This window comes from Acipenser ruthenus, chromosome 24 (genome assembly GCF_902713425.1).
Source record: "Acipenser ruthenus chromosome 24, fAciRut3.2 maternal haplotype, whole genome shotgun sequence".
In the NCBI taxonomy this organism is placed as follows: domain Eukaryota; kingdom Metazoa; phylum Chordata; class Actinopteri; order Acipenseriformes; family Acipenseridae; genus Acipenser; species Acipenser ruthenus.
Genome location: NC_081212.1, coordinates 21,827,351 through 21,841,894, shown reverse-complemented (window position 1 = coordinate 21,841,894; position 14,544 = coordinate 21,827,351). Strand labels below are relative to the sequence as shown.

General features: G+C 35.6%; 2 protein-coding genes across 6 annotated transcripts in view; one reads left to right on the top strand and one right to left on the bottom strand.

The window, feature by feature from the left end:
• The window catches only part of LOC117429426 (gliomedin-like), a 57,852-nt gene extending 48,558 nt beyond the window's left edge, over positions 1 to 9,294 (top strand). The window contains exons 2-13 of the mRNA XM_058998703.1: positions 590 to 729; positions 1,489 to 2,177; positions 2,905 to 2,956; positions 3,334 to 3,351; positions 3,622 to 3,711; positions 5,067 to 5,192; positions 5,788 to 5,934; positions 6,488 to 6,610; positions 7,123 to 7,203; positions 7,287 to 7,409; positions 7,678 to 7,831; positions 8,032 to 9,294. Of these exons, the coding sequence (XP_058854686.1) occupies positions 1,848 to 2,177; positions 2,905 to 2,956; positions 3,334 to 3,351; positions 3,622 to 3,711; positions 5,067 to 5,192; positions 5,788 to 5,934; positions 6,488 to 6,610; positions 7,123 to 7,203; positions 7,287 to 7,409; positions 7,678 to 7,831; positions 8,032 to 8,494 (1,707 nt within the window). The 5' untranslated portion in view covers positions 590 to 729; positions 1,489 to 1,847 and the 3' untranslated portion in view covers positions 8,495 to 9,294. The remainder of the gene's footprint in view (positions 1 to 589; positions 730 to 1,488; positions 2,178 to 2,904; positions 2,957 to 3,333; positions 3,352 to 3,621; positions 3,712 to 5,066; positions 5,193 to 5,787; positions 5,935 to 6,487; positions 6,611 to 7,122; positions 7,204 to 7,286; positions 7,410 to 7,677; positions 7,832 to 8,031) is intronic.
• Positions 9,295 to 9,426: 132 nt separating this feature from the next.
• The window catches only part of LOC117429425 (dmX-like protein 2), a 44,953-nt gene continuing 39,835 nt past the window's right edge, over positions 9,427 to 14,544 (bottom strand). For all 5 annotated transcript variants that reach the window (XM_058998698.1, XM_058998701.1, XM_058998700.1 and 2 more), the window contains 10 exons: positions 14,363 to 14,449; positions 14,147 to 14,268; positions 13,828 to 13,966; positions 13,562 to 13,622; positions 13,295 to 13,422; positions 12,595 to 12,672; positions 12,219 to 12,310; positions 11,931 to 11,983; positions 11,264 to 11,481; positions 9,427 to 10,902 (listed from right to left, as the gene is read on the bottom strand). In XM_058998698.1, the coding sequence (XP_058854681.1) occupies positions 10,693 to 10,902; positions 11,264 to 11,481; positions 11,931 to 11,983; positions 12,219 to 12,310; positions 12,595 to 12,672; positions 13,295 to 13,422; positions 13,562 to 13,622; positions 13,828 to 13,966; positions 14,147 to 14,268; positions 14,363 to 14,449 (1,188 nt within the window). In that variant the 3' untranslated portion in view covers positions 9,427 to 10,692. The remainder of the gene's footprint in view (positions 10,903 to 11,263; positions 11,482 to 11,930; positions 11,984 to 12,218; positions 12,311 to 12,594; positions 12,673 to 13,294; positions 13,423 to 13,561; positions 13,623 to 13,827; positions 13,967 to 14,146; positions 14,269 to 14,362; positions 14,450 to 14,544) is intronic.

Genomic DNA, 14,544 nt, shown 5'->3' with positions numbered 1-14,544 from the left:
TTCCTGGACGCTCTTTGTCAGGTTCCAATGTGTAGAAGCCCTATACGCAAGAAAATGTCAAACTGTGTTTTTGTTGACCGTAAACTAATCAAACGAGCAGTAGGTCTTTTATAAAAACGACTGTTTCAACAGCCTGGAGGTCAGATATAAGGGTTTATTTCTGTCACATGTGATTATGCCATTTTAAAAAGTCTTCTGGCAAGTTTAATCCATTTCATTCTGACCACAAGCAAGATTCCACAGCTCTCAATCTTGATTAAAGACCAATACGAATGTAACCTTAAATGCAGATTGTTATTTATATGTATTGTATGTACTTTTTGGTATGTGTTTTTAAATGTTTTTAAAATCCAGTTTATATTTGAAATAGACCCCATAAATATATTTGAGCTAGTTTAATACATGTCAAATTTGTATTTTATTGTGTTGCTTCACCAGTAAAAGTAATGTTTAAAAGTGTTTGTATTTTAACAGCATGTAAAGTTGCCATCCTATTACCATACTATTTAGTTTGGAGGGGACTAATACACTGTATTACCTGTAAACAATACAGTTCTAATCTCATCCTCCACCTTTCATTTTTCCCAAGAGACCAGGCACAGATGCTGCAACAAAGAAAGAGTTTGACCAAAGTATTCTTTCCATTCGAATTCTTATCCTCCTCATCGGCTAACTGCATCTGTCTAGACAATGGGCTGAAACACTGAACTGCTATGTCTGAAAGTCAAGGTAACAAACAGTGGTGCATTTGGGACAGATAGCTACCTTTGTGTCTGATGGGCTGCATTGTGACTAGTTCTGTAACTTGTGAAATTCTGGGAAGGTTTTATCATTTTTAATTCAATATAAAGTACTGTAAAACCCTCCTGTCTCTTTCTTTTGTTGCAATTTTAGAGGTGAAAGGACAAACGGTACACATTTAGCAGATATTTAAATTAGTAAATTATTGTACATTATTGGCACTTGAAGGGAGTTTACAGAATATGTATATACATGGGCAGTCCTGGGAAATTATATAAATTGCATTCCACATCAGGTTTCGTGTAACTTAATACTAACACAGCTATAAATGGATTGACCAGTACCTGCATCCTAAGCAGACACAGAACAAGTAGCCTACTTCTTTACTTGTTATGTAGAGTTCATAATAAAATCATGAAACCTGGCATATTTTCAAAGGGTTTACTCTTAGATGTATAATTGTTTTTATGGCTATTGCTTTTGGAAATGACTAGGACATGGTAGTGTACACAGTATGTACAAAAATTATAAAAGGGTTAATAATAAATCATAATTTCTGTTTACTGTAGGTTTTTTTACGTTTTACTTTGTAGACTTGGTTTTTAAATTAATGTTCTTACAGATTTACAGCATGATCAAATTAAATGAAACTGGATTTGAAAGAATTTCTTAAGATCTGAATATATACAGTACAGTATAGACTGTTACAATGTATTGTTTAACACTATTCTTTCTATCTCAATAAAGGGAAGATTTGCAAAGGTTAAAGTCACCTTTGAAAAACTGCAGGAGGCTTGCCCTGGGATGCACGCCTTGTAAAACTGTTCCACATCATTAACTTCTCTATGAATGCGAATTTTTTTCAAAAACAGCCCACGGCAATAGTCACAGTGCAAAAATGGGCACAACTGCATATAAATCAGGTTCCTGGTCAGGCTAGAAATTCCTTCCTCAAAACACTGGGATTACACAACACTGATATTGTGAAACTACACTTTGCTTGTGTAATACTTTCACTTTTCTTCAAAAGGTTGAACAGATTCTTTAACCAGCTTTAAAGCCTGCATTGAAATAAATGACTAAAAGCTAAAAATAAATAAAATAAAATGAAAGTGAGTAATGGGAGCAGCTCTTGGAAGCTCAGCATGTTCCTGTTAGGAGTCTCTGTTATCACAGTGCTGAACTGTGCTGGGCTGGCGTTTCTCATCTTGCAGCACGACACTCTGTCTGCTCAGCAGAGAGAGTTGTCGACTCGGCTGGATGAGTTTTCTAAAAGTTCTGTGGTGGAGTTCCTCTCCCAGGTAATCCGGGATACAGCAGAGGAACCTGAACCACTCCAGTCCTCCCGGAACAAGAGGAGCCAGGAGCTGCGCGAGACCCACATCCGAGCGGAAAACGAGGAGATGCTCATGATGATGACCTACTCCATGGTGCCGGTAAAACACTTTTCAACTTTTCAATAAGAAGTTGGAGAATGTAATTTACTTTACTGTCTGTGTGCCTGTCTTTCTGTCCGGTTGTGTGTTCAGTATACACTGTCCTATATTGTCAGCAGAACAGATTTTGGCCTTTATAAAACTCAAACCTTAAAGAGGAAGAGAATGTTTCCGTTCTATTAGTCCCAGAGTAGAGCATTTAGCTGGAGATTCGTGAATTGCATTGCAACTAGGAATTGTTGTTTTGTTTGCAAGGCTTTATTCTCTTATTTATGCTCCAGTTAAAATGATTGTTCCATGTTTCTTTTTCTGTAAAAAATAAATGTACTTGATTTTGATATTTGCAGAAAAAAACATGATTAGATTTTAGGCATCTTATTGATGCACTTATTCCACTGTAATTTAATAAACATAGGAGCTGTACTAAAGTTACAGGCTGTTAAGCGGATGTCTGGCGGTGTGGAAACTATTTGAAGAAGTTCGCAGCTGAAACTAATTGGCACTAATCTCATGTGTTTTTGTTGGCAAAGTTGTGAAGAAAACATCTTCTTAAATTAACTTGATTTACCGTAGAAAAATGTCCACCCTCCACTTAGCCAATTGCTGGTTTAAAATTCAGATTATTCTTTTATTTTCTTGATGGTCTGCAGATTTCTGGTATAACGTATATATCAACTGTGTATTCTCCATGGGAATATAGGACACACTAATTTTAATGTCATTGTAGGTCCGAGTGATGGTGGATTTGTGTAATAGCACAAAAGGAATTTGCTTAACAGGTATGGAATGAAATGAACAGTAACATAGCTATAGGTAACACATTTAAGGATATGTTATAAACAATAAAGAATGCTTCTGTTAATGTGTTATAAGGGAACAATGAGACAGAAGATGATGGGGATAATGATAACACAGTATACCCATACTGTTATAGTGCTGCGTAAAAACTATACATTAATATACAATATCTTAATTATTCTTTATACATGTAACACAATGTTTATTGCTTTATAATAAAGTTAAAAAATAAAATGTGGTTTTCACTGGGATGGGACAACTGTACAATTGTATTTGGTTTAAGTGGATTTCTGAAACAGACACAAATGGGCAAGATGCTAAAACTAATCGATTTATTTCCTTTGTATTTTCTTAATAGGACCTCCTGGGCTACATGGTAAGGAATATAAATAAATAAATAAAATCATCAAATAGCATATCTTGACATGTGTAACTCTTATACTGTACCAGAAATAACTAATGGTATTGTTTAAGTTTAAAATGTACAACTACTATCAATAAATTTCTCCCCTTTTTGGTTTATCACGCACAAAGAAGCTATTATACAGAATTGGTGCATGAGATATTTGTAAACTCAACACCCCCTTTTAAAAATGATTCAAATCCAAATATAATCTCGAGTACTTTTGTACTTGCTCTTCTAAAGGACCACCTGGCCTTGATGGCATGCCTGGATACAATGGATCAATAGGACTGCCAGGGCTGCAAGGAGTCCAGGGGAAACGAGGGAAGAAAGGTAGGCAATCCAGAGGGAGGGCAATATTAATGATCTGAGCAGCAACAGATCCAAATACCACTCCCCCAAATTTCACCTGCTGTAGACAGACCATGGCTGAAAAGCTACTGCCGAGATGGTGGGTGAGAAAATAATGTCCTTTATCATTGTAAGTTTGAAAGAAACTTTTTTTGTTTGTTTGTTTGTTTTGTTTTTCCCAGACAAAGAGCAATTGAAAACTATGTTGACAACCCTTCCCTGAATTCCCTCCTGCAATTTAAAATGCCTTTGCTAATAGTTAGTAATAAAATAATAAGATAAAACAACGACAGCTCATTTCTGTATCTAGATGAGGTTTCTAAGATAGTGAGCTCACTGACTAGAATATATTGCTACAGTCAGTATGTGAAATAAAACCACTGTGCAGAGTGCAGCTGCTACAGGCTGATGCACAGTCATTAAAAAAGCCACTACAAATACCCATGCTGCAGAACTATTAAATTCAGTACATGCGCCACCAGTCATTTAAAGTCAGAGGTTTGGTGACATTTTTGTACACAGGTGTGTATTTCTTTTGACATCTAAATGGTGATTTTAAAAGTTTTGATGGGACATACAGTTTAGGAATATGGGATTAATAGGTGTGAATCAAATGGAGCAATGTTCCTTAAACACAAACTTCCATCCGATGGTTAGTGTTTGGATCACAGCCTTATTGATTTACTCATACAAGTGTACGATTCATGTTCATAACGTTGCAATTCGATGATTCACATGACTAAAGCTCGGCGGCTGGGTTATTTGTTTTTTCTCTACGTGGGTGCTAATTCCTTGCTACTTTTGTGCTGGGAAAGCAATGGGGAATTCTCCAAGTGTGTTTAGTCAAACAGAATCTTATTCTTGATTGTAGGTTTAATACTGACTTAGAAAAAACAGAAAGAAAACCATCAATGAATATTTGAATACTATTTAGGAGTAGTGCCCACCATCATTGCTCTGTCATTTATCATAGCTGTATTCAAACAGAAACACAATGGAACAATGAATAAGGGAATACACTGTGGCTTAAATACATCCTCTGTGTATCTTTCTACTGGTTTGTATCTGTCCAGATAGAGGCTCTGGATGTGTGATTCTTAGAATATATCTAGTTTTCAGACCAAGCTTAATGATATTTTGGCACAATTCACTGTCTGTTCACAAAAGCCTTTCATCACAGTAGACCACATATAGACCAGATATCTCTGTTCTTCTAAAATATACTGTCCACCAAATATCCTGCATGAAACCACAATGTCCATTCTTGTCATTTTGAAAATTCGAGAATTAACACATTCAGTTTTCTAATATAATTTGAAATGTACTGAATATTTCAGGTCCCCCCGGTGAGACCGGGCCACCAGGAGAAAAGGGAGATTGTGAAATAGGTTTTACAGGCGAGAGAGGGGCACCAGGACCAAAGGGTGAAAAAGGGGAGTGCTTCAATGAGACCATAATGAAAGGTAAGACGCAGTTAGACGCAAGACGTGACTGGGCACAGTAAGCCCTAGGAGGGGGAGGGGGTGTTGAATTCAGTGCAGTCAGACAAATTTAGAACAGCATTTAATTTAAGATTTGTTTAATTTACAGGCTGTGAATTACATCTGTGTTTCTTACCTGTGTAATACCTTATCAGATGTGTTTTTTGTATGAGTATAGTGATTTTGGAATCTACCTTGCATTCATTTAAATCCAACAGCACAATGCCTGGATGCATCGCACTGTTCCAAATTACGCTGTGTTGCTAGGCAGGTGCAGAGCTTGATAGAAGTACAGTAGTTCCAGGAATTCATTAATTAAATTTATATTTAAACATATTTTTTTTTATAAATGTTTCTCTATATAAAAACATAATACTCCTTCAGTGTTCACTGAGTGCTGCTTTTACAAATAAGGATGGCTGTAAACAACCCACTAGCCTGGTTATTTGTGGAATAACCACAGTACTCCATGCTGGTTGTTTCTGTCTGGATGTGTGGTCTCCTGTACTAAAAGGGACATCTCATCTTGCATCTTGAAGAGCAAGTGCCATCCAATTTCAAATGTGCTTCATTTCAGGTCCTCCAGGTGAAAAAGGGGAACCAGGAGAAAAGGGAGATACAGGTGAAAAAGGTTTTCCTGGTATGCCTGGATTGCCAGGTATAAAAGGGGAACCAGGACCAAAGGGTGAAAATGGGGAGTCCTTCAATGAGGTCATAATGGAAGGTAAGATACTGAACTAGAGGCTGCTAAACATGACCCCAACGTGGATATGTGCATTAAGCCTGAGATTAGGGTGTGTTGAATTCAATACAGTCAGAGGGGTTTAGAACAGCATTTCATTTAGGACTTGTTTTTGTAACAGACTACAATTTTTTTTTTTATTATTACAGTAAAAATTGATTTTAAAGACACCCAAAGAAATATAATGTAGAAGTGAGGTGGGGAAGCAAATTAGACTGATGCGTTGTAAAATGAAACACGGATTACCTATGTGACTAGTGCACAGAGCAACACTAATATGCCTCTGAACAATCAAGTAGTACATGTTCTCTTGTGCTTCAAACTATGCAGCTTAAACACCTTTACCCTTTTAGCTACAAATAGCACCTGTAAGAAAGGAAAAAAAAGAAAGTGTCTACAATATTAATGTCTGCTGAGGTCTTCCGTAGCGGTAAACCATTTTTGTGAACACCCTGAGCAGTCAGTGTAAATGTGCCTACTTGCACTATGCTGTATTGCATTTCTGCTAATTCTGGTATCTGCATTTGGATTGAAGCACCTCAAGGTCCAGAAGGTCCGGCAGGGCCAGCAGGTCCTCCTGGCCCACCTGGGCCCCCCGGACCCCCCGGAGCCCCACGGAACAAAGGTCACAAAGCACGGGCTCAGCAAAACACCATTGGTATGTATGGGGAAACATAACTGGAAACCAGATGTAGGGGCTCTGAAGGGCGCTAGGATGGTCTGCTTGGAATCCCATATAGAGTTAATGCAGGAGTAGTTTGACGTGCTTTGTGCAGGGGCTGTTCTTTCTTTTGGATATTGTTTATTGAAGTGCAGAGTGGTATTCAAAGGTTACATAAAGGAGTAGAAGAAACGTCTCTTCTCACGCTTGATCTAAACAAATATCTTCAAACTACGCAACAGAAATCCCAAAGAAGCTATAACAAACATTCACTATACTGTACTTCACCCGTGTCAAACCCTTGACTCATGAGTTACTGTACATGCATGTTAAAAGAATAGTTTGGATATTTGCGAAAACTGTTAATTAATTAAAACAGACATAACTCAAGTTAAGGATGTTTGGAGACTGCACGGTTATGCCTAAGCAGTCAAGAAAAATAAAATCTACTACTCAATTTCATCTTCTAAGTGATTGTAGTAGTTACAATTTCCATTCTTTTTGAACAGTGACAGATGCTGTACCAAATGATGATACCTTGGCTGGAAAAGATTTAACGAAAGTCGAAGGACACCTGTTAAAGAAAGCTGGTATAAATATGTTTTCACTTTGACAATATTCCAGTTGATGTTTAACTACAGTATAAGCACAGCATTTTTTTTTTTATTGACAGAATGCATCATTAAATCTGTAAACTGCACTTTAAATGTAACAAAAATGGAAACTACGTTTGGGACTTGGATGCAGGACACATCAACGGATGATGAACATATCTGGGTTGCTGAGCATTTTTCAGGTATGTTTCTGACATTTTCTTTCCTTATGTAAACCCCACAGGAATCATTGTAATTTAAACACATTTCACATTTTAAATTGAATTGTAAGATTTCTGTGTACTTTTTATCCAGCAACCAATTTAAATACAGATAATTCTATGACCTATTTCCTAGCTGACAGTGTCAATCATGAGTATTTCTGCTACAGATATGAAAATTTTTTTTTTAATTATCGTCGTGACAACTCATTTTGTTACCTAATGTTACACGTTTTATGTCTGCTTTTAGGCCGGACATTAAAAGAATATGACAACTTAGCGTCTTTACAGAATGGCAATGTCAAAGTTATCGACCTTAGAAGAGCTGTCTTCCAGGGTTGTGGTCACGTCATTCACAATGGATCTCTATATTTTCATGTTGCCGGCACATACAAGATTGCAAAGTAAGTGCTCACCATTGTAATGTTGTTGTTTTTTAATAAAATTGTTTACGACTTCATTTAGGAATGTAGATGGGAGTATTTGCCCTAATCTCAAAAAATGGCAGAATTGCTTTTTATCTGGCATCTTTCGTTTTTTCCCTTTGACACATTGCAGATGTTTCCGAAGGTTCTTTATTGATCATCAGTGTTTATTTTTACAGATACGATTTTGAAACCGCAACAATAAAAAAAATTACTATTGAGAATGCCCTGCACCGCAATCTCAGCTATCTCTTCCAGAATTCGAAGACCTATTTTAACGTGGCAGTGGATGAAAATGGACTGTGGATCATCTATGCTTCAAGCATTGATGACAATATTATGGTAGCTCAACTGGATGAAAAAACATTTTCTGTTACCCAGCATATGAACACCACCTACCCCAGATCGAAGGCCGGCAATGCTTTCATTGCATGTGGAGTCCTTTATGTTACCGATACGAAGGACATAAAAGTAACTTTTGCTTTTGATTTGTTGAAAAAGAGGCCTCTGAACTCCAGTTTTGATTTAAGATCATCAAATGGTGTGTTGGCAATGTTGTCCTATAATCCAAAGGACCGCCATTTGTATACATGGGACAACGGCTATATAACCAAATATAATGTACATTTTCTCTCCGATTGAATAATACACAATTGTCTGTTTTCTGTATTTCAAGTAGTGTTTTTGAATGTCAATTTTACAATCCAGTGGACTATTTTTTTAAATTTTGTACATGAACAGGTTTATTTAAAATTTAAAAGTACAACAGTGGCCATTTTTATTTTTTTTTTTTAAACGATTGTCAAACAAAGAGGATTTTATATGAAAAATCTTCAATTTTAATTTAATTGTCCAACATTTATTAGTAAAGTAATTGTTTTTACTCGTTCTATTCAAACAAAGGACATGGCTTGCTACAAGGACTAAACCAGTTATCCTATTACACAGACTGCATGACCAGCTTTTCTAAATTCAACAACTTTGTCAAGTGTTTTTTTTTTTTTTTTTTTTAAATAAGCTGTACATTTATACTATTTTAATGTGTATGTTGCCACATGCTATACGTTTGCATTAGAGATGCATACTGTAAGATGTGTATGTATCGCATTCCAATTTTGTAACATACTTACCATTTTTATATATTGTACAGAATATCTGTTCTTAATCTAAAGGACCATCTGGTGTAATGCAGTCCTTTAACAAACCTATTAACAATGTTGTATAGGGGTGCATGACATTGTTGGAGATTCTGCGTGAAAGAGAATTATGCTCGGTCTCCTGGTTACAGTAAAAAAAAACAACATGTTAAATTACGGCCAATCCTAGATTAGTTCTGCCTTAACTAATAAAAAAATTGTTTTTATTCTCAATCCCAATAAATGGGAGCAAGACACCCTTACTAATCAGATGTTGCGTCCTCATCTATCCTGCTTACAAACAACTGAATCCTATATGATAAATGTAAAAAATATCTTAACTCTGAAGATAAAGCTCTTACATCCTTGAACACTGAACAAAGCAGTCTTTCCAATCGTTTACCAGCAAAAATAAATAAAAATTACAGGAAAAATGCATTTTCATGAAATTAAAATAATTTATTTAACTTACAAATGTAAAACCTTGACAATTGCACAACTACCCATTCTTTCACACAGAGGCTTCACACTGCAGTTTGAATATTTTTCATGAACAGAGCATTAAATGCTAAAGATACATACACAAAACAGACATAAAGACGGAACATAGGAAAAGGACTGTTGGTTAACAACATTTAAATACTTAGACATGGTTCCCAATAATGTATTAAACACAAATGTGTTTTAATAAATACCATACACTTAACCAAAATACGACTTTCAGCTGCTATGTTACAGGCAAATAATAAGAGAAAAGCTTTAATGTTTGTACAAGCGGGTGTGGTAATAATTTATATATATATATATATATTAAAAACTATTTCAATAAACTATTTATTACTTGGCCAGATAAAGCCAGACATTCATTTGTAAATTAACACTTGTTTTCTTTACTGTTTTGTATGTTTAAATTCTTGACCTATTTGCAGCGAAAATTGAGTGCAATGTTAAAATTGTATGAATAAATCATAAAAAAACCCACTAACACTAGTGTTGTACTGTGTCCCTGTCTGCTATGCAATACACCTTACATTCCTAATGTAAAGGCAATCATTAAAAAAAAAACTTAGAAAAGACAGCAGTCTGCAAAAAGAAAAAAAAAAAAGTTATATGTGCAAAACAGGAATGAAACATTGTGGTCTCAGAGTACTTTAACATTCCTATGCTTTTAATGATATAAATTGTCCAGAGTGCTATGAAACCAACCAAACAGACTTTAATATGCATTTCAAAACAGTTTTCATGGCGGTATGCTGGAACACAGCATAACTCCCCTTTCACCATAACCTTCATTGCTACCAGCAGGCATAAAGAGCCTGGTGTCATTTAATCTATGATGCAAGCAGCAGAAACAAAATGCAGACCAATTCACACCGGAAATCACTGACTGACCATAAATATAGAACCACTGTGTTTCAGCTGTGAGCACAAAATACAACAGATACACACTTCTGCTTCAAGTACTTTTATAGCACTACCACTGACCTGTAATTGCACCGCTTTTACAAATACAGTACATGCATAACTCTCCTATGAATACAGTTCATAAGGGTTTCTGGAACAGATGTTGCTTTTTTCAAGTATAAATGCCTTTTAAGTTATCTGTTGTAAACTCTGCAAATACTTGCTGTGAGCTTAACTTTTTATAACAATCAACAGCCTAAGAATTTGTAAGCCTTGTATGCTAATTTATGATTCTCAGACTTACAGGATGTCAAATATACTAGCAGGTACATTGTAGCGGTCAGGCAAAACCCTCATTTTCAGAGTTCCATCTGCTCCACATGTAAAGATGCGATTTCCTGGCCCAGTTTCAATTTTCACGACCCCAGCACCAATGTTTCTGAATATGGACTGCTTGGCATGTTCATTTGTAAATGAATAAATCAAGCCATGGCCTGTTAATCTCCACACCTGTCCGAAAGAAATATAGAAGAAATAAGTATGTGCATGACCTTCCCCAAACGGCTTTTACTAGTATTTGCAGTCCACTAAAATAATACATGTACAGAATACAACCTGGTGATGGTTTATTTGATGTAATGCTCCTAATTGATTGATATATAATTTTTTTTTTTTTTAATTCTCAATCCTAAAATCCTGGGTGATGCAAGACTTTCGGCCATAGCTGTACATATTGCATTCCCTGCATCACAGTGCTGATCCACACATGCACCACCATCTCACAATGATAAGTAAACTATAATTGCAACATAATACTATTTTACAATGATTTAATAAATAAATAAATGAATGTTTTGTTTTGCTGCCTTACCTTCATGTTTCCTTCTGCAGAGCCAGTAATAAAGTAGTCCTCAGTGGAGTCCATTGCGAGAGCTTTAACAGCAGAATCATGTGCTTGAAAGGTATGAAGCAGCTGTCTCTGTCTGATGTCAAAAATGCAGATGAAGCCTTTCCTGCCTCCAGAGATGATGAGCTGCTGCTTGGGTGCATACTGAAGTACTGTGGCCCCACTGTCGTGACAGGGGAAAGCTAAACAAACAAACATTCAGTGAGAATCACTTTGCACACACTATTTACCAACAGTATCTTCTGAGGGCAAGGTTTAATCTATTTATATAAAAAATACATTACCCTCTTTTAATAAGATTTGGGCCTAATTGTTAAAACATTAGCAAACATGGTGAACACCATTTGCAGTACATTTGCATTCTCTGTAAGGATATACAGGTAGGTAGACCTTGTTTCTTGTGTTACATTTTGATTGCACTGTTATCTTGGTTATGTTAAAGCAGAGCAGATTTGCTGGATACAGGCAGACAAAGGGCTGCATTTTGAGCCTGAATGCTCAAAAAACTGAGTAATTGTTCCTTTAGATAAGAACTTCTGTTAAACTAAATACACTTAAATAAAAATAGGAGGTGTTGCTCATTCATCTATACAGGGGAAATATAGATTTGTATTTTAAACAATGTACTTACCATGTACCAGACTATTATTTGGTGAAACCAGAGTATCCCATAAACACACATTTCTGCAAATGAGAAAAGCAAACAAGCATTACCAGACCTAAAACCAACACTGGTATTAGTTCACATATCTACGGAGCAATTAATATAATTCAAATATGAATGTATTTACTCCAATAATAGTACTTTGAGTTGGTTGTTGCCTTTTCTCATCAATGAATATACAGCAAAACCTTTTATCGGCAATGTATATAATTGTTGATTTAAAGTTGATGCATCAACTTTAACAGAAATAAATACCTGTTGTCATTGGATTGTCCGGTTGTGGCTATGAGGCTGGAGGAGGTGAGGAAGGCAAAGTCACTTGTGGCTTTACTGTGACACTGCCAGCTCTATATTGGAATAAACACAACTGAAATTAAGATCAAGAAGGCTGTTAAACATTGGTGCTAAAGCTTTTAATTATTTATGTTCAAGAGCTTTAGTTGAAGTAAAAAAAAAAAAAAAGTATGCATTAAATTACCAACATTTGTTTGTAACTAACACAGTCAGACATGAACTAGTCACAAAGCAAGCTAATGTAATTAGTCAATAAAGGTTGTTTGGTGTATGTAACAGCAATAAAACCTGATTTAAAAGGATAAAAAATGTAAGTGCATGTCTTCTGATTACTTACCAAATAAGGTTTCGGACTTGATGCAGTTTGGTTAACTTGCCAAAGGCTCAAAAACCCTTCTCCGTCCGCAACCCCACACTACAGAAAAACAAACCAATTAATGTCATTTTTAAAACAAAAAAATTAAAAAAAGGATACCTAAGCTTAAGTAAGTTGAAAACCTTAACAAAAAACTAAACTAAAATCCCTGTAAAAAATGTTCTAGTACTAAAAAGGGGTTTAATTGTAATTGAATACTTTGGCCACAATCTTAATCAAGTTTAAAAAGTAAATGAAGAAAAAAAATACCTCTATTTAATTAAACAAATTAAATAAAACCGCACTCTATTAAGATGAAAAGGAAAGGCGCACAAAGGCAACTTTCAGCACAGGAAAGTCTTAATTTCCCCACTCTTAACAATAATAGGCATGAGTGTCAAATGCAGATTACATCAGTTTATACACAAATGTGATGAAACTAATTTCCCTGATGGCCTATTTTTGTTTCCACATGAACTCCTCCTTTACCCAAGAAGAATCAGGTAGCATACTGCAAACTGGAAGCTACCAAAGGCATACAATTTAACAGGACAAATGACATGTACAGTACATTCATTTTGACTATTATCGATTTTATTAAATCATTTCATTACTGTATTTTTTTTCATTTCAAAAGGTATTAAATGAAATGATGTTCACAATGAATGTTTTAAGAATGTACCTTGTTGCCTTGGGAATTGAAGTACAATCGTGTAACCCTAGCATTGCCAGCTTGGCGAAAACATATAAGTTGCTGTGGACGACCCCATTCAAACATCCGTACGCTTCCATCCTGGGCTCCAGTTAAATCTAATTTAAAAAAGTGGGAAACACAAAAACAGTTCTTCTAATATTAAAACAGGACCCAATTGGTAGCCATTTTAAAATCTATAAACAGGAGAATAAATTCATTAAAAGCCTTATGCACTTATAGATATTGTATACTTACAGTACTGGTAAACTGGATGTGATGTCATTCTTTTCACATTATTCAAGTTTCTTTTCATGATCTGCAATTTAAGAATACATAAAGTCTTACTAAAAGTATGTTTTATTAAAAAAACAAGAAACAGCCGTTCATCCCCAGTTGATGAATATACAATGTATAAATGTTACAGAAATAAAACTTAAAATCAAATTTCAAAAGCAGGGGCTTTGAAAACAAATCTCCGCATACGGTGCACAAAAATAAAAGACAATGAAGTATTTACATACCACATTAGCGCCTGTGCTTGTTTGCCCACTGCCTAACCAGGGCATCGATGCAGACGCAGGCATCTGACTGGGTGCAAATGGAGGTGCACTTGCCTGGGCAATGTTTGTATGGGAGGAGCGATGATCAAGATCATCAGAGCTGTACAAAACAGAAGTCAGTATTGTACTTAGAATTGCTTTATATCTACAAAATTATGAAAGACACTTTGCCGACCTCGTGCCACTTTTGATTTTAACGTATCAAGTGGGTCAACAAGGTAACTATAGAATAGAGCTTAATATAGAGTTATTTAGATAATTGAAACAGGACCACGGGTACCTCCTGGACTCTTTGTCAAACTCTTCTCCAATCCAGGTGTATGGTTGTGCAGCTAAAAGAGCAGAGGCATCAATTTCCTGCACATCATGTGTAGAAGCTAGCACAATTTCATTATTACTGGCCTGTAAAGAAAAAAGCAAGGCACTTCATTATTGATAGACCAAAGACTTTCAGAACACTGATAAATAATGTAGTCCAATATAAAAATATATATACCTTATTGACTGCAAAGGCCATTATAATATCAGATTCCTTGTGAATGATTTTAGCTTTTCCATCTGGATAACCAAGGTCTGCCTCCACCTAAAAGACATTGTATTACAACACTGCTATTGAGAGATTTATACACATTTACACAAGTACCATTACAATACAGTGAACAATATGTATTAACAAAA